The 27,816-nt window shown below is 39.1% G+C and overlaps 5 protein-coding genes and 1 long non-coding RNA gene across 8 annotated transcripts in view; 5 read left to right on the forward strand and 1 right to left on the reverse strand.

Annotated features, from left to right (window-relative positions):
* The first annotated feature begins 116 nt into the window (after nucleotides 1-116).
* LOC138128987 (uncharacterized) lies at nucleotides 117-1,183 on the forward strand. The gene is made up of 4 exons (XR_011158991.1): nucleotides 117-272; nucleotides 328-568; nucleotides 622-755; nucleotides 809-1,183. It is a non-coding gene; the product is annotated as an uncharacterized lncRNA (long non-coding RNA).
* A 1,235-nt stretch (nucleotides 1,184-2,418) lies between these two features.
* On the forward strand, nucleotides 2,419-4,110 carry LOC138129785 (uncharacterized). The gene is made up of 4 exons (XM_069046088.1): nucleotides 2,419-2,566; nucleotides 3,293-3,530; nucleotides 3,579-3,712; nucleotides 3,762-4,110. The coding sequence occupies exons 1-4, from the start codon at nucleotides 2,503-2,505 to the stop codon at nucleotides 4,061-4,063; spliced, it is 738 nt and encodes a 245-aa protein (XP_068902189.1). The 5' UTR covers nucleotides 2,419-2,502; the 3' UTR covers nucleotides 4,064-4,110.
* A 3,630-nt stretch (nucleotides 4,111-7,740) lies between these two features.
* LOC138129541 (circadian clock-controlled protein daywake-like) lies at nucleotides 7,741-8,782 on the forward strand. The gene is made up of 4 exons (XM_069045853.1): nucleotides 7,741-7,897; nucleotides 7,944-8,181; nucleotides 8,232-8,365; nucleotides 8,419-8,782. The coding sequence occupies exons 1-4, from the start codon at nucleotides 7,834-7,836 to the stop codon at nucleotides 8,721-8,723; spliced, it is 741 nt and encodes a 246-aa protein (XP_068901954.1). The 5' UTR covers nucleotides 7,741-7,833; the 3' UTR covers nucleotides 8,724-8,782.
* A 693-nt stretch (nucleotides 8,783-9,475) lies between these two features.
* LOC138129542 (circadian clock-controlled protein daywake-like) lies at nucleotides 9,476-10,515 on the forward strand. The gene is made up of 4 exons (XM_069045854.1): nucleotides 9,476-9,630; nucleotides 9,679-9,916; nucleotides 9,969-10,102; nucleotides 10,159-10,515. Exons 1-4 carry the CDS (start codon nucleotides 9,567-9,569, stop codon nucleotides 10,458-10,460), a joined length of 738 nt encoding a protein of 245 aa, XP_068901955.1. The 5' UTR covers nucleotides 9,476-9,566; the 3' UTR covers nucleotides 10,461-10,515.
* A 1,432-nt stretch (nucleotides 10,516-11,947) lies between these two features.
* LOC138128629 (ovochymase-1-like) lies at nucleotides 11,948-19,832 on the forward strand. Of its 3 annotated transcripts, none has more exons than XM_069044829.1 (17): nucleotides 11,948-12,151; nucleotides 12,203-12,227; nucleotides 12,326-12,522; nucleotides 12,573-12,779; nucleotides 12,833-12,991; nucleotides 17,119-17,243; nucleotides 17,300-17,482; nucleotides 17,531-17,693; nucleotides 17,761-17,962; nucleotides 18,012-18,122; nucleotides 18,172-18,374; nucleotides 18,433-18,639; nucleotides 18,695-18,862; nucleotides 18,917-19,050; nucleotides 19,105-19,284; nucleotides 19,345-19,498; nucleotides 19,557-19,832. In XM_069044829.1, exons 1-17 carry the CDS (start codon nucleotides 12,106-12,108, stop codon nucleotides 19,754-19,756), a joined length of 2,664 nt encoding a protein of 887 aa, XP_068900930.1. In that variant the 5' UTR covers nucleotides 11,948-12,105; the 3' UTR covers nucleotides 19,757-19,832. The 3 variants fall into 3 exon arrangements, with proteins under 3 accessions (XP_068900930.1, XP_068900932.1, XP_068900931.1); XM_069044831.1 differs by having other exon boundaries at nucleotides 19,546-19,784; XM_069044830.1 differs by lacking the exon at nucleotides 12,203-12,227 and having other exon boundaries at nucleotides 11,951-12,151.
* Nucleotides 19,833-21,886: 2,054 nt separating this feature from the next.
* The window catches only part of AdamTS-A (ADAM metallopeptidase with thrombospondin type 1 motif A), a 48,777-nt gene continuing 42,847 nt past the window's right edge, over nucleotides 21,887-27,816 (reverse strand). The window contains exons 18-24 of the mRNA XM_069044827.1: nucleotides 27,620-27,794; nucleotides 26,239-27,564; nucleotides 26,043-26,184; nucleotides 25,806-25,989; nucleotides 25,616-25,752; nucleotides 25,338-25,534; nucleotides 21,887-25,284 (exon numbers count right to left, since the gene is read on the reverse strand). Coding sequence (XP_068900928.1) covers nucleotides 25,198-25,284; nucleotides 25,338-25,534; nucleotides 25,616-25,752; nucleotides 25,806-25,989; nucleotides 26,043-26,184; nucleotides 26,239-27,564; nucleotides 27,620-27,794 — 2,248 coding nt within the window. The 3' untranslated portion in view covers nucleotides 21,887-25,197. The remainder of the gene's footprint in view (nucleotides 25,285-25,337; nucleotides 25,535-25,615; nucleotides 25,753-25,805; nucleotides 25,990-26,042; nucleotides 26,185-26,238; nucleotides 27,565-27,619; nucleotides 27,795-27,816) is intronic.

Genomic DNA, 27,816 nt, shown 5'->3' on the forward strand with positions numbered 1-27,816 from the left:
CTTCAAAACAGATTTATCTCGCTTCACATTGAAAAATAAAAGAAGGTTGCATTTGAGACCTTGAATAAAAAACGATAACAAAAATGCAAAGTACAACCTTTGACCCGTTGGCCCCAAATTTATAAATCTGATGCTAAACAATTCTTCCCAGATTAATACGAAAAAGCACACTCATCTTCACAGTTTCTACAACGATCTTTTCGAAATGAAGACGTTAACATTTTTTAGTGCGTGGTGGTGTTTGATGAACTTCTGCAACACTACAAAACTCCGTAAATCATTTCTTCGGAGGAAATTTTTAACAACTTAACACTGCGATTGTTTCAGCTTCTTCGTTTACAAAATGTGACAAGAAAGAACCAGATTTCGACAACTGCTTGTCTGCAGCAATCAAGAACGCCATCACTCAACTAGACAAACCACTTAAGGAGCATAATCTACCAAGCTTTGAACCATTTTTTCTGCCGTTCTTCTTACCCAAAGAAGATGGAATAAAACGTGACCTCCACTGCAAGTTCAAAAATTTCAAGATCTTCGGCCACACCACAATCACCGACCTGAAAGCAAAGTAAGCAACGACAATACACCCCGTCCTAATAAAACTACAATTTCTCTCGACAGAATGGATTTGGAAAAAAACACCCTGACCATCTCAATCACCAATCCCGAAGTTCGATACGAACATGATTACGAAGCCAAGGGTGCAGTGTTTTTTTTACCCATTGATTCCGCAGGTCACGCACTTGTCACTGCACGTGAGTATTTTTTGACGAGTCAAAGAAGAAATGCATTTTGAAGGGAGTTTCAGAGAATGTGACGTACAATCTTACTTTTGCGTTCGAAGAGTATACGAGGGACGGTCAAAATTATTTGCTGGTGGTCGATTCTAAGCTGAAGATGGCGCCACAGTCGTTGACAATCCGCTACGAGAATTTCTTTGACGACGAGATCTTGAACGACAGATTTTCTCGCAAGATCAGTGCAAGCTGGAAAGGAGCTCTTGACAATTTTGCAGCTGTATACTTTGACAGTTATGCCCAAGGTTATGGCAATGTGTTTAATAGATTCTTGGAAGAGGTGCCTCTTAGTGAGTTATTTGACAGTTGATTTTTCATGTGACGTTTAGCTTGTAAAACTATGATTAACAGTCATGTAAAAATAAAAGAAATTAAAAAAAAATAAGTAGTCGGAAAATTTATTTTTTTCTCTCAATACAATACAGGGTGTTATTGAAATACGTGGAAAAATTTTAACCACAAGCTACTGGCTTCATGTAGAAAAATATTTAAAAAATCCCGTCAAAAAATAAAATGACATTTAATTTTTCGTAGGTAAAATTTTGGCACATTTTAAAAATACACCCTTGTATATCATATTTTATAAAATGTACGCCAATGCTAAATAACCTCTAGGAAGTATGGTTTAAAACAAGGAAACCGCATTAGTGTACGTTTTAAAAAATATGATATACAGGGTGTACTTTTAAAATGTGCCGAAATTTTACCTACGAGGTTGTGGGACAACGTAGAAGACTAAAAGCAATTAAAAAAAATTGTAGCTTAAAAAATACCTACATGTCATTTCATTTTTTTGACATAGGATTTTTTAAATATTTTTTCCGTGTTCTAGATGAAGCCAGTAGCTCGTGGTTAAAATTTTTCCGCGCATTTCAATAACACCCTGTATGTACGTGATCTCTTCATGTTGTCAAGTCTTCATTGAACTAGGAGAAGGAACCAACAGTGAAATAAATTTTCTACTGGAAATGACATTACTAAGGAGTCATCATGATTTAATGTCACTAAAAAATCTTATCAAATTGATTAGAGAAAGCCGGATTCAGCCTTGAGAAAAATGACACAAGAAGAAAAAGATGAACAACTATTTGTAAGACACAAAAGCAACAATTTCTCAATCTTGAAGTGGAAGAAATTGTGAAGAGTCTTTGGGAAGAAGAAGAAAATAAAGACGAGTCATGTGATGAAAGTCATTTTGCTTTGTAGGATGTCTTTGAGGGTAGCACAGATTTTCATATAGAAGCTTTTGAGGGTTTGGATTATTTAAAAAAAATCATCAATCACTCTAATAAATAACAAAGAGCAATACAATTATTTTTCTATTTTATAACACTAGTTTAGTAACTTTTATATCGACTCAACTAACTTTTCCATCTCGTTTTTTCCTTCTCACATTCCTTCTATCTTTCCAACAGTTGCATCTTCAAACATTTCTTCACCGTCAAGCTCATTGCAACTATTAAAGTACACTTTCATTTTGATTTTGTTAAATTTAGATCAGAATCTTTGCTTTGCTTTCGATTAAAATAAGAACACATCGGAAACCTTGAAGAAACTGGAAAACAAAACAACAAGAAAAAAGTGGAAAAAGTCACTTGTTGATTGCGTCTGCAACAAGTTTACAAATGTGATTCTAAATAATTCTTCACATATAAATACGACCTACCACACCTATCTTCAGACTGTCTCCAACAACAGTTTCAAAATGAAACAGTTAACATTTTTCAGTGTACTGTGTTTGGCGATCTCTTGCAACCCCCTAAAACTGCGTAAATCATTAGTTTCGAAGAAATTCTTCATTCAGACTAGGGATGGGACATCGAACACAAACATCGATGTTCAATATCGGTGTTGACATCGGTAGCGACCATCGATGGGTAGGAAACATCGAACAAAAAACATCGATATTTTGAAACATCGATGGTATTAAAAATTGGGGTGAAAATAGTCATTTGAACATATTACATTAATAAGTTGATAAAAAACATGTTTAAAGTACAAAAAGTAAAATATCAAAAAATTAAAATTAGGTAGCTAGGTATCCAACTAGAATTACGAAAATTATAGGTTCCAAAAACTTTTATCAATAGATTGCAAAAATAATAAAATTGACAACAAGAAGTCTTTCACTTCTGTTCTGTTCACTTTCAACCCTTTCAACTCAGACTCAGAATGAAACGCAAAAGTAAATGTGATGGCAGCGCCGCAGCGGAAACCGATCAACCGATCCCGATCTGCGAAGTGCGAAGTCAGGGCCAAATATACACGTGCACTTCCCAGAAGGGCCGTTCCCGTCATCTCTTGGAAACTATATTCCTGTTTGTTTTTTTTTTTTGTCGATGTTCGATGTTTTATTACGAACATCGATAAAATATTGACGTTTGAAAAAGAATACCATCGATGTCAAAATATTGAAGATTGAAATCAAAACATCGATGTTCGGCTAACATCGATGTATATCGCCCATCCCTAATTCAGACCTGTGATTGTTGCAGCTTCTTCATTTACAAAATGCGACAAGAGAAAAAGTGATTTCAACGCTTGCTTATCTGAAGCGATCAAGAACGCCATCACCCAACTGGACAGACCATTGGAAGACTACGACCTGCCAAGTTTCGAACCATTCTTCGTGCCGTTCTTCTTACCAAAACCTGGAAAGGCACTGGATCTCGACGGCAAGTTCAAAAACTTCAACATTTTCGGCCACACCAAGATCACCGATTTGACAGCAACGTAAGCAACGACAATACAGTGCGTTCCAAAAATCATTTCTCCAAACAGGATGAATTTCGAAGATAAAACCTTGACCATCTCAATCACCAACCCTGAGGTTCGCTACGAACACGATTACGTAGCCAAAGGTGTGATGTTTGTTTTGCCAATCGATGCTTCAGGTCCTGCGCTTGTCACAGCACGTAAGTCTTCTTCACGAAACTGAAGAAATACACTCGGAGGTCGTTTTAGAGAATGTGACGTACACACTCACTTTCACATTCGAAGAGTACACCAGAGACAACCAAAACTATTTACTAGTGGTCGACACTCAACTGAAGATGGCGCCGCGAGCGATGAGCGGCCGTTATGACAATTTGTTCAAGGACAAAGCTTTGAACGACGCTTTTAGTCGAGAAATGAGCGCAGATTGGAAGAAACCGTTTGGGCACTTTTCATCCATATATTTTGACAGTTATGCCCAATGGTACGGCAACGTTTTCAACAGATTTTTGGAAAAAGTACCACTTACTGAGCTTTTTGACGGCAAATAATTTGTATCTCGCGTACACAAATAAAATTTCTCTTTCTTTCTCAACAATTTTTTTTTTCGAAAACCTGCCTCAAGACTACGCCACGACCTCTTTACTATTTAAATGTTTGTAAATTTATGTTAATTTCTTCTTAGGACAGGTCAGTTAAATTCACGGACAAACCACTATTAGCGACGGTTGCGCAACTATTACACAGTCTCGTATATTTTAACAGGACGTTGCTGACCCTCACATAGCTGCGCTTGAATTCTATTGTACGGAATTCGTTTTTTCGGTACAGTTCCTCTGCATCTGTCGCAATTATTTGCAACAACTGCAAATCAAGAAGCTCCGAGATTTGCATTTTTCAGCAAAAGGTCAAATTAAAATACTTAATAACGACAGCAATTTCTTTTATTTTGGTCTGCTCTTATGGAAAAACGAACAAACATTGCAAAATAAACAATGACATCGCTGAAGTTTTTCGAAAAATCTTCCCACTTGACCAAATTCCTCAAATCCTTGATCGCTTCTTGAGGAAAGTTCCTATTACTGAAATATTTGATGGTCTCAGTAAATAATCTTTTGCACATTATGTTTTATAAAATAATCTTCATTTTTGTTTATATGTGTATATGTAGTAATCTAAAAATATATTCCATCAAAGAAGAAAGTAATTTTTTTCATTAGAAGACAAAATAGTAGAGCAGAATTACAGCACATTTTTCAAGCTCAAACGCGTTGACAAACAAAGAAGTTTCATTCGTTTCTTATGAGTTGTGAGATCATGGCTTCTTCAATTTGGCGGTTTTTGATTAATTTGGACAAATTCTGCAAAGACAATACCGAAGACGACATCATAATTGAAGTGCAAAGAGCAGCTCATCATTTATTGGGTGTGACCAAGAGAGACCATTGAAAAGTAACGTCAGCAAGGAAGAACCAGGAGTTCTGCGTCATCTGGGAGAAGACATAGTGGTATTGGAAGATGACAAAGACGATGCAACGGTTGTGGTGAAGAAATAAGACTACAAACAAGAGATCACTCATTGCCAGCCAAGAGGTTGTTCACAGAGGAGACTTTTTATCCCAAGAATGTGAGATCTAGGGGAGATCTGCCGAAGATACTGGAAGATTCAGAATACAGGGAGGTGCGTGGGAGATTTGGGGGAAATAGAGGGGAGTTAGGGGGAGATATGGGGGATCTAGAATGGGCGATAACGGGAGATGTGGGGTGGAAGATGCAGAGAGATTTATGAAAGATTCTAGAGAAGAGTCAGGGAGAGCCGGGAGTACATAGAGATTTGCAGGACATCCAACAAGATCTTGTTGAGGTAGAGGAAGATTTTGGATGGGAGAGGTAGAAAGATTCATGGAAGATATGTAAAGGTTTGGGGGAGCTACAGGGAGACTAGGAGAGATACGGGAGATCCAAAATAGGAGGTGTAGGAAAAGATTTACGGAAGACACTGGAGAACAGTCGAGGAGATCCGGGGAACATATATGAAGATCTGAAGGAGATTTTGAGGAAGTACAGAAAGATGCAAAGAGATTCATGGGAGATATGGAAGATTTGGGGGAGATAAGGGGCAGACAGGGGACATCCAAGAATGGAAGATTATGGAGATTTGGAATGAAAGATGCAGAAAGATTTAGGAAAGATACTGTGAAAGATTCGGGAAGATCTGGGGGACATATTTGGAGATCTGGTGAAAATCTAGAGAGATCTTGAGGAGGTACAGGGAGACTTGGGGAGATAGAGATAGATTAGGGGTAGACAGAGGAGATCCAGAATGGAAGACATATGAAGATTTGGAATGGGAGATGCAGAGTGATTTATGGAAGATGGGACAAGATACGGAGGAAATAGAAGGAGGTTAGGGGGAGATGTGGGAGATTTAAAATAGGAGATTAGAGATTTTTACGGTAGATATTAGAAGAGAGTCAGGGAGTTTCGAAGACATATATGGGTATCTCGAAGAGATACTGAAAGATTCAGAATTTAGGCAAATTCGTGTGAGACATGTGAAGATGAGATGAGAGATACAGAGTGATTTATGGAAGATGAGGCGAGATCCGGGGCAATAGAAAGAGGTTAGGAGTAGATATGGGAGATCCAGAATGGGAGAGATTTACGAAAAATACTAGGGAAAAGTCAGGGAGATTCGGTGATATACATGATATTCTAGAGGACATCCGAAGAAATCTTGAGGACGTACAGGAAAATTGGGAATGGGAGAGGCAGCGAGATTCATGGAAAATACGTGGAGATTTGGGGAAAATACAGGGAGGTTATGGGGAGATCCCGGAGAGTTAAAAAAAGTAGATGCATGGAGATTACAGATTACATACTACGCAGAAGAGAGTCACGGAGATTCGGGGGACATATATGAAGAAGAGATCCAAAGAGATCTTGAGGAAGCACAACAAGATGCAAAGAGATTCATGGAAGATTAGGGAGATTTAGGGGAGATACAGATAGGCAAAGGAGATCCAGAATAGTTGATGTATGCAGAGAGATTTAGGAAAAGAAGAGTCGGGAAGATCTGGGGAACATATGTGGAGATCTGGAGAAGATCTAGAGAGATCTTGAGGAGGTACAGGAAAATCCTGGATGGGAAATCAAGAGAGATTGGTGAAAGATATACAGGGAGATTAGGGGGAGATACTAGAAGAGAGTCAGGAAGGTTTGGGGGGACATATATCGAGATCTGGAAGATCAGGCAGATCCGTGGAAGGTAGATGAAGGATGAGATGAAATAGAGGGAGGTTAGGGGCAGATATGGGAGATTAGGGGGAGTTAAAAAAAGAAGATGTAGGGAGATCAGAGAGTTTTACAGTAGATACTACATAGAAGAGAGTCAAGGGGACAAAAATAGAGATCTAGAAGAAATACAAAGAGATCTTGAGGAAGTACAGCAAGATGCTAAGAGATTCATGATTCATGGAAGATTGGGGAGATTTGGGGAAGATACAGATAGACAAAAGAGATCCAGACGGGGAGATATATGGAGATTTGGAATGGAAGATGTAGAGAGATTTAGGAAAGATACTGGAGAAGAGTCTGGAAGATCTGGAGGACATACATGGAGATCTGGAGAAGATCCAGAGAGATCTTGAGGAGGTACAGGAATGTAAAATACAGAGAGATTCTTGGAAGTTATACGGAGATTTGGGGGAGATACAGTGATACCCGGGGGAAATGTAGGTAGACCCGTGGAAGTAGAGGGAGAAAAGACACGTCGCTTCGGGTTTAAGAAACAGGCGAATCAAACCAGGACAGAAAAGAATACACCGGATGGTTAATGGTCAAGGTGGACTGGATTGTCTTTACTTCAAATAATTATCCATTCACTCGTTATTATTAAGTAATATATTTTAAGTAATTGTCATTGCTTCACATAAGTATTTACCAAATGAAAACATTGCTTACAAAAATTGATGTCAGATTTCCTCGAGTGACATTTTCTGATAGTCTAGAAAATAATTTGTTGATCTACTTAAACAGCGACTTCAATGTCATTGGGTTTAGAAACAAATTAATCGCACTTGTGAAGAAACACCTCATTGAGCAACAACCAATCAAACCTGAAGAGACAAAAAAAGCAGTAAATCAATAAGTGACGTGGTGTCGGATTATTATTTAATAATTGTACAAGTTTCGCTAGCTCGATAAAGGTCTAGCACAAAACAAGTTTGCCAAATCATTTCGAAACAGTTTTTTTTCCTTCCATCACATATAAATGTAACAAACCACTGCGGTTTTTTAGAACGTTATCAACCGTTCCAAAATGAAGACGTTCCTCTTGTTCGGTCTCTTGTTCTTGATAAAATCTTGCAGCTCCTTGACGATGCGTAAGTAGCGACCCTTCGCCACCACCATTCTTAACCACCATTGCAGCTTACACGTTCAAAAGATGCGACAAGAGAACGTCAGACTTCAACGACTGTCTCTCGGACGCCATCCAGGACGCCATCAGCCAGCTGGACAGGCCGATGGAAGAGTACGGCCTTCCAAGCTTGGAACCTCTCCAACTGTCCAACGTATCACCGAGACTCGGACGAAAAGTGGACTTCCAGCACAGCTACAAGAACTTCAAGATCTACGGCCGTACCAAAATCAGCAAAACGAAAGCCAAGTAAGTGTACAAGTTCTTACGGGCTTGATAACGACAAAGTGTGTTGACAGTATGAATTTTTATGACAAGACGTTGGCAATACAACTGACCAATCCGGAGGTCCGGTACGAGTTTGACTACGAGGCCAAGGGGAAGATGTTTCTTCTGCCGATTGACACCTCGGGACATGCAACTGTCATCTTGCGTGAGTCCCCTCTCGACAACCACTTTTAGATCGTGCTTCTTCGCTCATTTTAGACAACGTCACCTACGATGTCACGTACATGTTCGGGGAACACACCAAGGACAACAAAAAATATTTCCAAGTGATTGACTTCAACTTCGAGATGAAACCACAAGACGTGACGTTGCTTTTCCAAAATCTCTTGAAAGACAAAGAACTGAACGATGCGTTTAGCAGAGCGATGAGCAAAGACTGGAAGCAAGTTTTTGGGGGGATCGGGTACCTCTATGCACAGACCTACGGAAAGACCTACAGTGTCATATTTAACAATTTCTTGAGCAAAGTTCCTATCACTGAAATATTTAACGGAGTCAATTGATTTATTTATTATAAATAGTTTTTGTTGGTTGTTTTTGATTAAAGATTTTTACTAGTTTTTGTTTTGGTTTCATCTAATGTCAAAGAATAAAAACAAATCGAGTTGCTAACGAGGCAACGAGGTCGTCGCTTAATTGGTCAATCACTCTGAGCGATGAAGAAATAGAGTCGATGGTTCTGCAGCCAGATATACCACTACTGAAGAGAAAAAAATGGTACCAGTGGAAGAAACGGGTGCAAACTTCGCTGGAACCATCGTCGACAAAGATTTTCTTCATTCTTTCTTCTAGTTTTTGATTTTTTCCTTTTGGCAAACCTGTCCCACCAGTTTGGACGAATTGAAAATGCAAATGACTACTTGAAGGTGACAAATAAAAAGAGAAAAGTGTTGTCAATTTGTTAACAAAGATCAATAAATCAATGTAAAAAAATATTTTAAAATGCAAAATGTTAATTAAGAAGTATCAAAAACAACAGTCTACGTCTTCGTTGTTAAATTAAATTATCCAGGCAGTTGTCCATTTCTGATTGGTTTGTCTTCTTTTTTGGTTCTGTTCAGAAAGCTGTGAGGGTGGAAGGTTAGATCTTCGTTTGAAATGAGCGTCATCAATTAAAATCTCGACCAAGACGTTAAGGAATTAGTATTCATGTCATTAAAATAAAATTGTATAAATTTTAATAAAAACCAGACCGCACCAAATAAAAGAAGCAAAAGAAGAATTATGACATTCTGTACATTACACAACTTCTGCGTCTTAAATAAATTATTTGGAAACAGCTTTGCAACATATAAATACCAACTAAAGTACCAACTCTTCAGAGTACCATCAGCACCCGCGCCAAAATGAAGATCCTGATGTTCCTCAGCGGCTTATCTTTGGCACAACTCAGCTACTCGTTGAGTTTGCGTAAGTCCAACACTCCTGCACTACCATCGTTACCTTGTTGTTTCGCAGCTCCAACATTCCAAAAATGTGACAAGAAGAAATCCGATTTCAACGAGTGCTTGTCGCGAGCAATCCAAAACGCCATCGTCAATTTGGACAAACCTTTGGAGGAATATGGTTTACCCAGTTTCGAGCCCTTCTTGTTGCCCAGCATCCCACCCAGCCTTGGTCGAAAAATCGATTTCGAACACACGTTCAAGAATTGTAAGATTTTTGGGCGCACCAAGATCAGCAGTACCAAAGCGAAGTAAGGTCACGGTCGTGGCATCCGCTTTTGATTGTGTTTCTTGTTCCCAAAGCATGGACTTCCACGACATGACCTTGACCATAGCGATCACCAATCCCGAGATCCAATACGTCCTGGATTACGAAGCTAGAGGTAAAATGTTTCTGCTGCCGGTTGACACCTCGGGGCCAGCAACGCTGCTGTCGTGTGAGGATTTGTGCGTCCAGAACTCACCCCAAATCACTATATTTGTGTCTTTGCAGACAACGTGACCTACACTATCACGTTCACTTTTGAGGAATACATCAAAGATGGAAAAACACATCTGCACGTGATTCACAATAACTTGGTGATGCAGCCGCAAGACGTGATCTTCAATTTTGAAAATGTGTTCCAAGACAAAGAACTGAATGATGGTTTCAATCGAGCTATGAGCAGAAAGTGGAAACAAATCTTGAGTGACATCGGACCGTTATATTTGGCCAATTACGGACAAGCTTATGCCGCCATATTTAACAATCTCTTAAGCAAGGTACCTCTCGAGGAACTCTTTGATGGGGTGTAACAACAAACCTGTTCGAGTCGCTGTATTTTCTTCAATAAACTTGTTGCGTTCCTTTTATTTTTGCTTTTTAAGCGCAGTACCAGCAAAAGTAGTACCTACCAAGTACGCACCACTCGGCAAATAAGTCCAATAGAATTTTTTTAACATTTTTCTGACGTTTACGGTAATCTCTTCTACACCGTTAGTGCGCCATTTTTGGGACACCTGCATAAACAAAAATTGGAATAATACAGGGTGTCGCAAAATTAACGTATTCCAAGTCGGGGGTCTTGAAGGGAAAAATCTCAGGAATCTCGAAAAAATAAAATAAAAAATATAGGGGGGGGGGTTTACAAAAATATATGGGCCTGAAGGTTCAAACTCTTCATTATGTTTTCTTCAAATAAAAAATATAAATGGTTGACATTCATTTTGAAATATGGTGAGGATGATTATGTAAAATATTAAAATATAAATGAAAAGACATTTCTTGAAAAAACAACTTTATCTCGAAAAAATAAGAGTTTTATTTTTCCAGTTTTTGTTCAAAAGGGAAGTACAACATAGCTAGAATATTAATCAGGTACTTTTGAACAAATATTGGCAACTTTGATATTTTTTTCAAAGTGACAGAATTTTTTTTTAAAACATTTTTATTTGGTCAACAGGATGTCCCCTACTAAGCCTCGAACTCGGAATGCAATAATTTTAAGACACCCTGTATAATTGCAAGATCATTTATTAAAGAAATCATAATGAGTCGTTTTTTGTGGTTGAAGTGAGTTCAACGATCAACGAAAAAAGGCGAATTCTTGAACGTATAAATAATTTTGACGTGACAAGTTCATTGTCAATCTCATTCAACACTTGATTACGAATCCGTGAAAAACTAAACAGGTTTAAAATGTAGAGCGAAATTGTGAACAGAAGGAACTTTACGAAATTGTTAACTAAAGGTTTCATTAATTAGAGACAATTGGGAAAATGTTTCTTTTGCGAAATCGTTTACAGATTAAGCCGGAAAACTATTTCAGAAATAAATTGACGAAGATGTGGTTTAATTTTGAAAATCAGTTTGAGGGCAAAGTGCTAAATGATAGATGTAATCTGGCATTGACGAAACGTTGGAAGGAAATACCCAATTGCTAATCTGTTATTTTTTTAGTCTATGACGATTCCTATGCTGAAAAATATCGCGCTGCTTCAATAATTTGTATATTTGTGTTTATTATAAATTTAAAACTGTTTTTATTAATCAGAAATGTTTAAAAGTAAGACGCAGTTTCCGCAAGGCCAGAAAGGTCGCTCAGCACAAATAAAATTTCAAAGTGTTATTTCCGAATAAATTTTTATTTTAGATTTTTAATCTCACTTTTTTGTGTTTACTTAAGCTTATAGGTTATCAATCGAGGGAAAATCTCGAGCATGACCTTATAATCAACGATAAATTTAAAAAAGGCTCAATTATTTGATTAATATATTTATTTGGTTCTATAAAAACCGTGCAGAATTATTCCTTCATTTATTCCTTGACATATTTGGCAAGATTGGAAGTTGTTACAACCGACGTCCACTCTATTTTGTACAAAGTCCTTTTAATCAATCACTCTAAACAGAGAAATTTTGATATTTGTAAAGTGATCGAGACAGTTTCGCAATTACGAATATGTATACAGGAAGTGTCATAAAATTGTTCCTCTTTTGTTTCATTGGTGAGTCTGCAAAAAAATAAAATAATTTCTCTACAGAGACATTTTTTTCAGTTGCCCAAGAAATAATCGATGCTAGGTAAGTCGTGGGATGGATTTTCAAGTGTTGTTTATTGTTGACACTACTTTTAAGTCGGCTTACCATGACTTACCGCCTAATTAGTTAAGTCGTTTAAGGGGCGAATGTCTTCTACCTCCGCATCCTTCCTCCGGTCGGTGGTCAATAGTGAACAACAAATCTGTATTGATGCGAGGAGAGGTGCCGGAATACACAATTTTGAGAATAGAATGTAATGAAACTTATTTACTGGAAGGTTGTAAAATTGTTGTTTGTCTAAATGGAAGCTGGATACCAAACATTGGTCACTGTTCAAGTAAATTCGTTCAATTAACTTGACCAAATAAATTTAAACTTCGCTTCTAGAAACATGTCCTCCAATATACTCCACGGCAATACTGACGGTAAAATGTACAGCGCGAGGTAAAGAGGCGATGAATTGCACCGACGCTCTCGATGGCACCGTAGCAAACTTCAGATGCGCTTCCTTCTATGAGGATTCGCGTCTTGCCAGACCCAAGGCGGTCTGCACGGATGGCAAATGGAGCGAAATCGTTCCCGATTGTCGACCAGGTTAGATGGTACTCGTTAAGTTAGAAATTTGAAAATGTTGCGATTTCTTGTAGTGTGCGGCAAGACCTCCATAACGAGAGATCCCACCTTGATCGTTGGTGGAAGAGTTTCCGAGAAAGGACAATTTCCTTGGCAAGCGGCTCTGTATTCCTCTCTACATCAATCGTTCCTTTGTGGAGGTACTTTGTTAAATGAAAAAGTTGTCTTGACGGGTAAGTTTTCGAAGGTTTGGAAATTGTATATTAAAACATGAGTTTCATAAAAGTTATATTAAGACACGAGTCAGATTTGCAGCACGACTGCTGCAAGCAGGAGTGCCTGTAAATGACGAGTGCTCTTAAGTTTTATAAAACGAATTTTTTATGCTATTTTTTCTAATTTGCATATTAAATACATGTTTTTTAATTTTGGTAATTTAGGGAATTTTGTGACAGTTGGTGACGCATTTATTTCATGGTTAACATTTAAAGTAAAATTCTAAATTTGAATCTAGACTAAACATAATTGTCATTTTTCGCAAGTGAAATTGCAATTAAAGATGAATTATCTAGAAATGCGGCAAATAGCAACTGAAAATAGTTCCTAGATTTCGGATGTGTTAATAGTTTATTAACGCATTCAAAACGAATGCGTTAACAACTTTGTTAAAACAGCAAATTAGAAAAAGAGACTTACCTACCATTTTGAAGCGAAAGTGAAATTTTTTTACTCCTTTCTGAAATAATTATAGAGTTCTCATTCTTCTTTCTTCTATGCCTAAACGTATTGTGTCACACGTCCAAATCTTTTCTGCTTCACAGTGTTCTTCCACTAACAAATTCTTTACAAAATCCTTAATCACACAAGTTTACATTGTACTTTTCGCTTTATGGTCTTATGAATTGTTAACAAAATAATCTTGTCTGAATCAAAGAAATAATCATCACAGGAGTTTTATTTAGTAATTTAATTAAGTCAGAATGTCTTTTCCAAACAAATGATTTATTTTCTTCCATTAAATTTGAAATCACAATGAATCTCAAGCAGTTTTATTGGGTGATTCAAAATGATTGTGAGTAAGTATTGCAACTATGTACGAAAATTTATGTGGCAACTGTGTGGATGGGATAGAGTTGACATTTGTATGACATTTCATAAGCGTGCATTTGATTTTTTAAATTCCATTACACATTGATTTGACAACTTTCAAAATTGCGCGACTATGAACTGTCAAAGAAATGTCACCTCTATCCTACCCACACAGTTGCCACATAAATTTTCGTACATAGGTGCCAGATTTATCCACAATTATTTTGAATCACCCAATATTTACATTTCGATTGCAAGATCGATGTTCAAGAAAACAATCCGATTGGTTTGATTTCCAATTTCACAATCAGCTGTGAAATAACATTTGTGCATGTAGGCAAATAAATTGGAAGAGAAATAAAACAACTACTACATTTGTTGGACAGATCACGAAACAACACAAAAGAAAAAGCAAATATAATTTTATTTTAATTTACTGGATTGCGTTTTTCCAGATTTTTCTTCAAATCTTCCAGATTTTTTTTCAATTGATAACAAAAAAAGAAGCATCAAGCAAGTATGTAGCTCCTATTGTCAGTTATGATCGAGAGTGCATACAAAAATTATAATTTTTGAAATTTGTCCGAATTTTCCGACTTTCCTTTGTAATTGTCACGAATTTTTTTTTCCGAAATTTATCCAAAACCCTAACAAACAAAACCAAAAACGAATTACGCATAGCCATCGTTCGAATCCTGAGTTATGGTCTTGAGTTTATACAAAAAAGCACTCAGTTTTTCCCGAATTATTTTAATTTAGTTTTTCCAGATTTTTCTCCAAATATTCCAATTTTTTTTTCTATTGGAAACATTCAATTGAGTTATTTCCATCCCGGGGCATATCTAACAAAAAAAAAGAATTAATCAAATATATCGTTCCTATCGTCAGTTGTGATCAAGAATGCATACAAAAATTATAATTTTTGTAGCTTGCCCCAATTTTCTGACTTTCCTTTGTAATTGTCCCGATTTTTTTCCTGACAATTTAATTCATACACTAAAAATCCCATAAGCAGCGTTTTTTTTTTGTCATTATGACAGCGAAAAAAGTTTGCCCTAACTTTTCCAGCGACAAAACGGAACCTAACTTTTGAAAGCGTCTGATTCTAGTAGGTCTGCATCATAGTGATTTACTATGGCGGACAATAAATTTAGGCCGGCCTGTCATTGAGTTGACATCAAAATGTGAAGCTGGCATTATGTTCAACCAACCCCATTTTCGATTTTTGTCATTCTTGTCATCGTGACAGCGATAATCAAAATTAAAATTGGGAAAAGAAGCGTGCACCAGAGAGAAGTGCTACTACAAATCAGTTATGCAAGTGCGTCCTGATCTGTAAGTTACGAAAAAGGCGAAGGAAACGCCAAACAGCTTGAAAACCTTCAGTTTGACAAACTGACACATCAGTCATAATGACAATAAATGGTCGCTTGCATTGACTTTTTTGAAATGTCAGAAATTTGCCGGCCTAAATTTATTGTCCGCCATAGTACGTATTAATTAAATTGTCTTACCGAATTACACTCAAGCTTTTTTTTTTGGTCGAAGTGAACTTGACATTTATAATTCGAGTTTTACTGTCTGGCAATTAAACTCAAAAAACTGCCAGAAAAAATTACTCGTCCTACGGACTCGTAATTTTTTCAGAGGCAGTTTTTTTCGTTAAATTGATAGGCAACAAAATTCTCATTGAAATGTCATATTTACTTCGACAAAAAAAAAGCTCTCGTGTAATTATAAGTGAAAACTTTTTCACGACTATAACGAACAAAACAAAAAAAGAATTATGCATATCCATCACAAAATTCCCATAGAAAAAAGCACTTTCAGTTTTTTCCGAATTTTCCAATTTTCCGGGCAACTTTTCCAATTTTTTTTCATAACAATCTGATTCTGACTATCACGAACATTTAAAAAAAAAGAATTAGCCAAATCGGTCCTGCCGTTCTCAAGTGATGAGCTTACCAAGGAACATAATTTCATTTTTGTTATACAGAATGTCTCAGCTAAGATTTTCGAACTTAATAAAATAACTCAGTTATTTTCCAGCGGATTTTTGTAAAATTTAAAATGCAGATATTTTAGAAGGTGAAGAATAAAATTCCATTAATGCAATCACCCAAGCCTTAAAAACGTAATTTTTACATGCCGTTTTAAAATGTTGAATCAATTTGCATAAAAAATTGTTCGTCAATAAAAAATGCTGTAGGGAAAAACTCGTCCTTGAAAGACGTCTGGTTTGCAAGAAAAAAGCAAAAAACTGTGTTAAACGTGGCTGCAAATGCAAAAACGTAGACGCGTATGAAACAAACGCGCAATTTTGCAAAATTTTGGTCATCCCTTTTCATGACATATTTGACGTTTATCTTGCTAACCTTACAAAGTTAAAGACAACATTTGGACGTAATTTATTATACCGGATGGTTTCATTCTTCCATAAAGCTCAAAAACACGATCGGGATATTTTAGCAAGGTAATTTAGTTCACGTACGCTTCCTGTGTCTTCAAATAAATTGACGACTCTCTTAACCTTACATTTTGTAAAGCCAACATTTGGATAGTGTTCCACGAGAAAACGAACTGTGTCATTGAAGTTCTTACGACACTCTCCATAGGCACTTTTTTTTTCCTTTTTCAACAATATTGAAATTTCTGGTGCTGTAGTCTATTTTTAGAGTATTTTCAATAAATTTTCACAATTTGACGTTTCTAATAAAGCGCGCCCAATTTTGACAGAATTTAAAGGGTGTACAAAATGTTGCTTGGCAATTAATCATCAACTGTTTCAAAAAGTAACTGCTCATATACTTTCAAATTTTACATTAAATTTTTAACGACAAAATCTAATCTTTTCGTTGAATCAGACAAGTGATTTATTTAATTGTTTGTGTAGATCCCTATTTTTTAATGTTTAACAATCTAATAATAATCGCGCATAATTTTAAATAAAGGAAACGTGTGTTAAAATTACATTTTTTAACTCTAAAATATCTGCATTTTAAATTTCATAAAAATCCGTTGGCAAATAACCGAGATATTAGGCTCGAAAGTCTTAGCTGAGACACCCTGTATAGATTTCTCTTTGTAATCTATTTCGAGAATTAACACCAACGAATTTCATCCTTTTCTTCGCCAATACGTTATTATCATCATTCATTAAGTTACTTGAATTCACTTGTTTTTATTACTTCTTCCTTAATTTGCTGCTGTCCCATCAAACACATGTTTGTTATTTATTAATGTAATCACACTGTATTTTTTAATTTATTAGCTGCACATTGCATAACCGACGTCTACGGAAAGATGCTTCCCAAGGAAAATTATCTTGTGGCAGTTGGAAAACATTACAGAAAATATGACGATCCTCGCGACTCGAATCATTCTCAAACTTCTGTCGTAAGTTGGATTAACCACGTAGAGTGAACATTAGTTTTATTTAATTTTCTAACAAGATCCAAGACATGTTCGTCCCTGACGAATACGAAGGAGTTGATCAGAATTTATTGGCAGACATTGCTGTAATTGTTACGTTGAGAACTTTCAAACTTTCGGTGAGAGTTCAACCTGTCTGCGTTGACTGGACAAGAAATTATGAAAGCGCCATATTAAAATCCGATCAAAGTAAAAGGGGATTTGTAAGATTTACACCATAAACATTGATGTTTTGTAATGCCACATTACAGGTGAGCGGTTGGGGTAACACTCGAGAAACGGGCGATTTATCTAATGAACTCAGACAACTAAGAGTTCCATCTATCCCTAAGAAAAAGTGTAAAAAAGATGTACCAGAGGAATATAAAAGATACGTAACCTATGATAAATTATGTGCAGGTTACTTGGAAAATGGTAATTAGATCGAATATTTTCTACTCGGTCGTGTACGGTAGGGTTGTATTTCCGTAACTGGTTGCAGGTTCTTCGGTTTGCCACGGAGACAGCGGGGGCGGATTAGTTTTTAAATATTCAAACAGATTTTTTATTGCTGGCGTCGTAAGCTTAGCTCCTTTAGCTGACACGGCGGAAGGAGGATGTAACAGTCACCAGTACGGCCTCTACACTGTGGTCTACAATTACTCTGACAATTTTATTTTAAGAAATATGGTTCGATTCAAACCGTGAGTTGAAATAAATCAGAGAAATGTCTCGATTACCTTTGGGTTTTAGATCGATTGGTGGCGATGACAAGTGTGAAAATTGCACAACAGCTACTCCACCACCGACCATTACTGATGAAACTGGACTCACCGAACCTACAAAATCAACCGAACAACCAGAGTAAGTAAAAACTGCGACTGAAAGAAACCCATTGATAAACATGATTAAGGGATGGTTGTATTTTGCCGGAACATCCGGATTCAGGTCGATGGTCCGTTTTGGGAAACTCCTCTCAACTGTTTTCACCAGGAAAATTTGTCCAGAAAAGTACCACTCTAAGATTACAATGCAACGATAAACATAAACTGGATGGTCATGACCTTCTTGTATGTCGTTCTGGGAGTTGGTCGGCAAAAGTTGGCAAATGTCTAAGTAAATATCGAAACCTTTCCTTTAACCACGACTCACATTCTTGAAAATCTTACTTCAGAGACTTGCTCGTCCATCCAGAACACGGTCAGAACGAAAGTGATTTGTAAGTTTAAAGGCAAAGAGATTGTGAACTGCACGAATCCCATCGATGGTGCAATTGCGAAGTTCAAATGTGCTCAGTTTTATGAAGAAAAAAGTTTAAATCTCGAACCTCTACTGTGCGTGGATGGCACTTGGTCCAGAGCTGCTCCAAAATGTGTTCCAGGTTAGTTAGTCAAAAGAAAATAGGTCCAAGAGAAACACTTTCAGCAACTTTTTAGTGTGCGGTCAAAAATCAAATACCAGCAACGCATTAACCGTCAACGGAAGTTCAGCATTTAAAGGACAATTTCCTTGGCATGTGGCTATTTATCGACGACTCAGAATAGCAAAAATAAACAAATTAAGTTGCAGTGGAACGTTAATAAGTGAAAGAATGATTTTGACAAGTGATTATTCCCTAATCTGCCGATTATTATCAGGTCAATTGTAATATTTTTTAGCTGCATACTGTGTCACACAAATCACAGATTATGAAGCTAAAGTCCTTCCTAAAAGTGCTTACACCCTTGTAGTTGGAAAATATTATAGAAATTATTCCGATCCTCGGGATGCTCATCAAGCGCAGTTCTCTGAGGTTAAATTATGTTAAACAAATTGAAAAAGTTCACTTTTGCATTTTCTGTTTAAGGTGGAAGAAATTTTCGTTCCTGAGCAATACGAGGGTTTATTAGGAAACCATTTGGGAGATATTGCAATAGTGGTGTCGAAAAAAGTTTTCAAGTTTTCACTCACTGTTCAACCGGTCTGTGTTGACTGGACAAAAACTTCGGACGACTTTTCAAACTCCGAAAATAAAATTTTTGGATATGTAGGTTCCATGATGTTGATATTAAAATCGTTTATATTTTATAAATTTGCGTTGTTGTAGATTAACGGCTGGGGTTACATAACTAAAAGATCGTCAGATGAACTAAGAAGTATTGTTGTTCATTTGGTTAGCCGTCAAGATTGCCTTTTGGATATTCATCTATTTGTACAGGACCGTTTAACATCGGACAGGATATGTGCTGAGTACCGAAATGGTAATGAACAAGATGTTGCTCTTTAATAATTGTAGATAATTTTATAGATATATTTTAGAAACTTCTTTCTGCTTAGACGATACTGGAGGAGGACTTGTCTTTAAACATGCAGACAACAGATTCTACATTTTTGGAGTTTTGTCTTATGTTCCATTTCCGTTGGCAGGAACGAAAAAGTGTGTCACCATGTATACTAATATTAAATTTTACGTTGACAACTTTCTGTTAGAAAAAATCGCTCGATATAATAATTTATAGAATAATAATTTGAAACAATTTACAATGATTTTTGTGAATTTTCTAAAACTTCAATAAACGCAACCGAAATGGTAAATTGGTTCCCAAAAGTGATTACACCTTTGCAGTTGGAAAAATACTGCGCTGCAAAAAAATCAGAACACTAAATATTTATTCAAGGATTTTGACAGAATTTACAAAGTTTGATAAACTTAGCGAAACATATCGACGATCAGTAAAATCATCCACAAACGATGGCGCACTGTAATCTTTTCAATCGCTAAAGTTACACAACACGTGACATAAAATTGCACAACAAGACTCAAGATTAGGATATCTAACGGCCTAACTGAATACTGCGCGCGCCATTTACAAAATCCTGCAACGAAATGCGTCATCCCTATTGGCTACTCTATTCCACTAACCAATAGAAAGGTTACTTCTGGACCAGGATATTTGGCGTCTTAAAAAACAAGGCAGAATCCTAAAAATTTAGCTGTTTTTCCAAAAGTAACAACCGAAAAAGACCTAATATCCTTCAAAGAGCACCAATTTTTATGCACCCCAAAAGTACCCAAATATCTGTAGGCCACCAAAAATTGGGCACACGAAAAAACCGTTGACAATCACCTAAAATCATGTAAAATTACATCAAGAGCACCTTAAAAAAACTAACAAAGTACCTTGTTTTAAAGACCGCAAAATGGCTTTTTTTGTTCGACACTGTCAGAATTTGAGAATTTTCTCCTATGTGAACGGATTTTGATAAATGTCACCACTTGTCAAAACGAAACGTCAAGCTAATTTTAAAGGTTTTTATACTGAAAAATGCTTTATTTTGCCCTACGGGCTTTCAGATTCCTGATTACAAAACATAAAAAATAACAATTTATTGTTCTCCCTCACTCCTCTCGTTCTCTATTCTTTCTCTCCTCTTGCTTATTCTTTCATCCATCTCCCTGCCGTCTTCGCTCCCTATTAATCCCCATTCCCTTCTCTTTCTCTCTCTCATTTCGCCGCATATGTTTGATCTTCTCACTATCCTCGCGTCACTTCTTGCACCTTCTCTCTCTCTTCTCCTTCCTTCCCATTCCTGTTCTCTCTCTCCTCGTCCCCACCTCTGCAACCCGCTATCATTTTCCTCTCTCACACATACTCTTTCTCCTCCCTATTGTACTTCGATTCTCTTATTCTCTCTCTTCTCTCTTACTTTTCTGTGTCTTTGTCCCCTACCTTTTTATTCACCTTCTCCTTGTACATTTTCTCGCCGAGTCGTCTTCTTATTCTCTCCTTCTTTTAGCAAATTTTATTCAGTTTCTCCTGTCTCTTATCCCATCTAAACCAGTCCCCGTTTATCTGTATTTTCCTGTATCCTATTTTCACCCTTTTTCCTCTATCTCTCTCCTCTCTGGCCAACTCTCTTAACTTCTTTTGTGTTTCCCTTTCTTCTTTTGTCAAATCGTCATCTATATACATCCTCTCACCTTTTTTTTCCTTTAACTTACTCTTACTTAGCATTATGTTCTTCTTCTGCTCCCAACTTTCTATTTTTGCCAGCATCATTTTATCTTTATTTATTTTAAATGCTTCCTTTACATTCACTTTCACTCCTATCTCCCTTTCTAACCATTCTTCCACCCCCTTCTCTATATTTCCACTTATTGCTCCTATTCCAGTTATTATAACATTATTCTTCCTCTCCTTCTTTTCTCTTTGTTCCATCTTTTCCTCTATCATTTCCATCCTTTTCATCCAATCTGCCTTCTCCAACTGCTCTTTTTCGTCTCTTCCTCTCCTCTCCTCTCTCACTGTCGCTAATTCTTTCCTTAGCTCCCCATTCTCCTCTCTCACTGCCGCTAATTCCTTTCTTAGTGTTTTGATCTCCTCTCTCATCTCTCTTATCATGGTAGTTTTCATTTCCTTATCCATTTCCTTGCTTTTATTTTCTTCTTCGCTTCTATTTGGTGATCTTCTCGTTCTGGAACTATTTCTGAGTGGGTTCTTGCCTTCTTTCGACGTTCTACCCTCTTCTCTTTCTCTCTTGCTGCTTTCTTTCCTTACTTCTGACGATTTCAGCATGTCCTCTCTTTCTTGCTCTCCCTCTTTCTCTCTCGCTGCCGCTAATTCCTTTCTTCGTGCTCTGCTCTCCTCTACTATTCCCGCCATATCCTCTTCTATCTCTCTGAGCACTGTTTTTATTTTCTTCTCTATTTCTTTGCTTTGATTTCTTTCTTCGCCTCTACTTGGGGATATTTCGGTTCTGGAACTCTTTCTGAATGGGTTCAGGCCTTCTTCCGACATCCTACCCTCTTCTCTTTCTCTCTTGCTGCTTTCTTTCCTTGCTTTCGGCGATTTCGGCATGCCCTCTCTTTCTTGCCCGCTGTCTTCTGCTTATCACCTCTCACTCACTCGTCGTTGTTTACGTTTGTTATCTCTGCACTTTTTCCACGTCTGCTCGCTATCGCTGCCAAACCAGGAATCCCTAATTTTAAAGCTTTTAAGCGATTTGGAGCCTTTAAGGGGCTCGTCGAACAAAAAAATGTTGTATTCAACTCGTTCGTGTGTAAATTGGGCCTTTTTTGGCCCACGCGTGCCAAAAAAGACCCAATTTACACACAAACTCGTCAAATAAACTACTATTTATTTCTGGACCAAGCGATTTGGCGCATGCAAAAAAAAGGAAAAAACACCTTAAAAAAACATTACAAATTCGCATGTTTTTATGCACCCCAAAATGTATTTTTATTTCTGGACCAAGCGATTTGGCGCATGCAAAAATCATTGAAAAACGACCAAAAAATCACCCAAAATCACAAACAACTCCCCTCAGAAACAACAAAATGTCCCAACTTTTGCATCTCCAAAAAAATCTTAAAATCAACCAAAAAAGCGCCCATCAATTCACAAGAAGTCTCAAATATGAAAATCTACAAAAAATTTCATCGACACGTCTCGTGGGAGCAAAGTTTTTAGCATATTTTGACACGTAAGAAGAATAATTTTGATAGGCTAAAATACACAAAAAATATGAAAATGAAAAATCAATGAAATAACAAAAATCATTTACACCTTCCTGTCATAAAATAGTTATTTTTCTACTTTGCGTTCGTACTGATGCTATTACGATACTGTTTTGCGTATCGTAATGGGAAAAGGCGTGATATAATAATACTACTAAAAATAGTGAAATTTAATTTTTTAATTTTGACGGATACTGTGAACCCTCTTAAGAAGTCAGTTGCCCCCGTAAATAACTATTTTTATTTATGGAGTCCCAAAACTAACCCGAGAAAGGTATCTACCGCTCTCTTTCACACTCATATAAAGTAAATCGAAGTTTTTGATTTTCAATTATAGATTGCGGCTTTATTTATAGAGTTAGCGTTTTGGCGCAATGGTATCAAATATTTGTCATTTCAAGACGCGTCGATTGATATCAAAATATCCCCATTTGAGTGGTTTTTAGAATTACATATAAAGTGTGCGTTCCGGAAATATTTTATATATCCATGGTAGTAACAATAAACGTAGCTTTCTCATTGGATAGTAAATTCATGAATGCAATTTTCAACAAAAATTACTATTACGGCTAAAAAACGTTTTGTGATACAAATAACTATTATTTGTAATTTCAATTGTCTATGTAACATGGCAAAACTCAGCTTACATGATTCTCACTAAAATGGGGTTGAAATCAAAATTAATTGCGATGACAGGGGACAAACCAAAACGATTTCTTAATAAATTTAGGTAAATTTCCAGGTGGCAGCGGGAAAAATATAATAAGACAGTAGCATCTATAAGCGTGTACATTTTATTTGAAACTTTTTCTTGATTGTGATTCCCAAACGATGGGGTACCTTTTTTCCGCATTCCATTTTGAATGAAATAAAAAATGGTAGAGGAAAAATCTACCCAATTTAGCCTGATAATGAACTGTTTACATTTTGACAGATCATTTACCTAACACCCTGTATATATATTTGGTCTATTGTTACTAAATTCCACCCTCCAAAGTTATTGAGGATGTTTCAATAAACGGCTGTAATAACATCCAAGCATTATTATTCCTGTCGTTTTAAACAATGCGAAGAGCAAATTTTAATGATCCTTCGAGCCGGACTGCACCCTAGTGGCGCCTCTGAAACGATCTTTTTTGACAGACAAGCTCCACATTATGACGATTTAGATAGATACCGATAAGAACTTTAATGTCTAATTACAATTCGACGAGGTCAAGCCGTAACTATAAACTCCATCAACTTGATGAAATTTTGTCGTTATGTACCAACCCACTCACAAATTCTACTATAAAAGATCTGAACATCCAGCACTCGCAATCAGTCGGTGTGCCTTCATCCAGAACGCTACACAGCTCCAGACTCTTCAGGCAACACTCTTTTGTTCACATTTAATCACCAGTTCTGACAACCATACTTGTAGCCAAAATGTTCGCCAGAAAATTCTTCTTCACCGCTTGTTTGGTACTTTTTGTGAGTCTAGCTCTAGAAACGAGCCACACAGTCCACGCTAGATATCTCCCGACAAGATCCAACGGTGACAGAGTCGACAAACTGAGAGAGCTTCTTAGAGACGTGAGTCTACGCAGCAGCCGTGACATTTCTATCGTTTTGTTTCTTTCAGTTGCTGGAAAAGGAACTGGATGATGGGTATCAAGGTTACGTTTTTTCAAAATGGCACCCAGAAAACAAATTGTCCTACAACAAATAAATTCACTCGCAGCGACCTCTACGTAACAACTCTGTGAACCGTATCTATGGAAATTAAAATATATAAACATCGTTGTGCTTCTTTATTCATATTTTATCATTTTATGTGGTATTCGGTGAATGTTAGGGTCGAAGGTGACATCGCAACAAAACGAGTTCACGAGCCGCCTCTGCTCGTTTGACATTTGCACTGAAGGATGGGACAAAAATGGCGGATGCGCCGGGAACATCCTTGCGCTTATTTATTCATATTTCATGTCGTATTCGGTAAATGTGAAGGTCGAAGGGAAGATCCCAACAAACCGAATTCACGAGCCACCCCTGTTCGTTTGACATTTGGACTGCAGGATCGGACAGAAATGGCGGATGCGCCGGGTACAACCAAAACACCTTTCTGTTCATCAATTGGTGTTATTACAATAAACATTAACAAAAATATTACATTTACAACATGGCAGCACTTATGCAATAAATTAGTTTAAATATATACAAAAAAGGCGCGTAATCTATTAATAAATGTATAAAAAAAGTACGAATGGCAGCATGGCTATAATACAAAAAAAAAAAAACAAACAAGAAATAGATTTCTATCGCCTCAATATGAGGTAGTTCTTAAATCGTACAAGCGTCGATCCGGTTTTGGCAGTTTTTTTGGCAGTACGACCGTACGATATGGCAGTTGCGATTTTTCACCATTACGCTAAAAATACTGATTAGTTTTGTAATACCTGGCTAAGTGATCTCCAATTGCAAACCGATGCCGGGCTCGGGGACGCAATTACCGCAATAGCCCCCGCACAAGCCCACGGTTCGCCTCTCCTGCAACACAAACGTCACTCATCTAGGGACGCACTGCTGCCAACCCAACTCACAAATGTGTCAATTTTAGCAGTGGCGTACTTCCCGATGCTGTGCCACCGCACGTTCCGGGCGAGCCTGAACGACGTCCCCCTCAAGTCCACCGAGAACCTCCCTTGGGCGCACCCCTCCGACGCGCTGTAACAGTCCCCGGCGGTCCCGTACGGCACCTTCGTCCCGCTGTTCTGCCGCGAGAACGTGAAGTCGTCACCTGTCAAACGCACATAACCTCAAATCCTCTCGATTTCTTTAATTACAGCCACATTTTAAATACAAACGACGGTTTACGCACCCATGATGCGGAGCGACGTGATGTTCAAGCGGACCTTCCAGAAGGTGGTGTAGCCCGAGCGGTCCGGGCCGATGGGGAGACAGTCGCAGCCGTCGAAGCGGCGCCCCTCGTACGGACAGGAGTGTGGATTTGTCAGCCTGAAAAAACGCACTGATCATGCCACCCCGATGGGTGTGAATTGTAACCGCACCGTTTGTCGTAGTTCTCCGCGAAATTCATGCTGTCGCCGTTCAAGGTTATGTACTCTTCGGGTTGGTTTGTGTCCATTTTGTAACAGTAGACCCAAGCGGGCCGGTTTCGGATCGTGATCAAGTAGTCTTTGTTCATCCTGGTTTTGGTGTGGTGCTGGATCTCCTTGCAGCTCTTGAACAGACCTGCAAAGTACTCGATCAACACAATGAAGAACTCTACTTTTGCACGCGAGTACATCTCCACTGGTTGCACTTGACACGTCTTCTAGGCTTGGAGTGTCTCGGACACTGTCTCTTCTCCACCTTCTGTCCAGTTTTGACGTTGACGCAGTAGACTTGACGGGTCCTGCGCCCCTTTTTCCCGCACGAGTAGGAACACTGTGGAGATTTGTCCGTCAGTACTACCAACACTGGATTCGTTTCGGGACTCACCTCCTTCCAGGGGTCACTCCTCCAGACGTAGAGCTCGTTGCAGTGGTTCGTGGTGCACATGGCCGACTCCGCCGGCTTCTCGTACAGATTGCAGTAGTCGTTCGGCCGCGCCTTGTCGAAGTCCAACGGGTGCGGGTTCACCGCCCCCCTCTGGTAGACCTTGTGACAGGTGACGTTCCTGTGCTGCATCCCCTTGCCGCAAACCGCCGAGCACTGCGACCACGGCGACGTGATCCAGGCGTAATCGCACGAGTACTTCTCGCACCTGGTGGTCGTCTTCGGCTTGGGCAGGTGGTCGCAGAACTGGTCGACCAGCACCCGTTGGAGTTTGACGTCTTCGCAGACGACCTGCCTGTGCTTCTGGCCTTCGCCGCACGTCGTCGAGCAGCGCTTCCACTTGCCCACCGTCCACTTGTAGCGCCTGGAGTTGAAGTAGTCGCCGGAGAAGCGCGGACATTCGGTGAGCTTGCACTTGGTTATGACCGGAGGCTTGGTCTCTTTGGCGCACTGCGCGTCGCCGACGAAGTGACCCGTGGAGTTGCGGCAGGTCACCTGGCGGCGGCGCTCGCAGTTGCCGTCGCAGTCGCTCCAGCCGCCGTACTCCCACTGGGGACACGGGTGCGTGTTGCACTCGATCGTCACCACCGGCACCACGATCTTGGCGCAGTACCTGTCGCTCTCCTCGCCCAGGTCGTTCCTGCAGGCCACCCTCCTGGAGGTCACGCCCGTCCCGCACGGCTTCGAGCACCGGCTCCACGCGCCCGTCACCCACCTGAACCCGCGCTCGTAGCTGACGATCGTGTTGGCCATGATGTCGTTGCTGTGGTCGAAGCGCCGCTGGTAGGGCAGCGCTTTGGCGCAGTCGCCCACCTTGCACAGCTTCGTCTCGTTGGGTTTGAGGATGCCGGCGCAGAAGGCGTCCGGAATCGGCTGCTTGTCGTCGAGGTCGTGGCACACCACCTGCCTGGTGGCCAGGCCGTCGCCGCAGCTCGTCGAGCACTCGCCCCAGCTGCCGATGGACCAGCCGGCGCACGGCCGCGGGAAGCACCCCTCCTCCTCGACGCGCCGCTGCCGGGAGTCGCACGCCGACGGGTCGAGGATCTTGCCGTCGACGTGGCAGAAGTAGGGCTTGGTGCGGAAGCCGCGACCGCACGTCACCGAGCACGGGGTCCACTCGCGGGACTCCCACACGGGGCACTTCTGGACGTTGCACCGCTGCTCGGTGAACTTCTCGCTGCCGCAGAGGGAGTCGTCGATGATGCGGCTGTTGTTGTCGACGCAGTTGGCCGTGCGGCGCTGGCTGCCGCCCCCGCAGCTCGCAGAGCACTGGACAAAACACCACAATCATCAACGCAACGTCAACACAGCGGAACTGCAGTACCTCGGACCAGTTCGTGTACTCCCACCTGGTGGACTCGCACCGCCCGTGACACATCTCCACCGTGGCCGGCTTGGGAAGGATGTTGCAGTGCTTGTGGTCGACGGCTTCGTGGTAGTGCTCGTAGTTCTCTTTGGTGGTGTCGATCTTGACACACTGGTAGTGGACGCTGCGCACCCTGTCAACACCCAAAGTGGTAC

Source organism: Tenebrio molitor, chromosome 4, assembly GCF_963966145.1.
Source record: "Tenebrio molitor chromosome 4, icTenMoli1.1, whole genome shotgun sequence".
Lineage (NCBI taxonomy): Eukaryota > Metazoa > Arthropoda > Insecta > Coleoptera > Tenebrionidae > Tenebrio > Tenebrio molitor.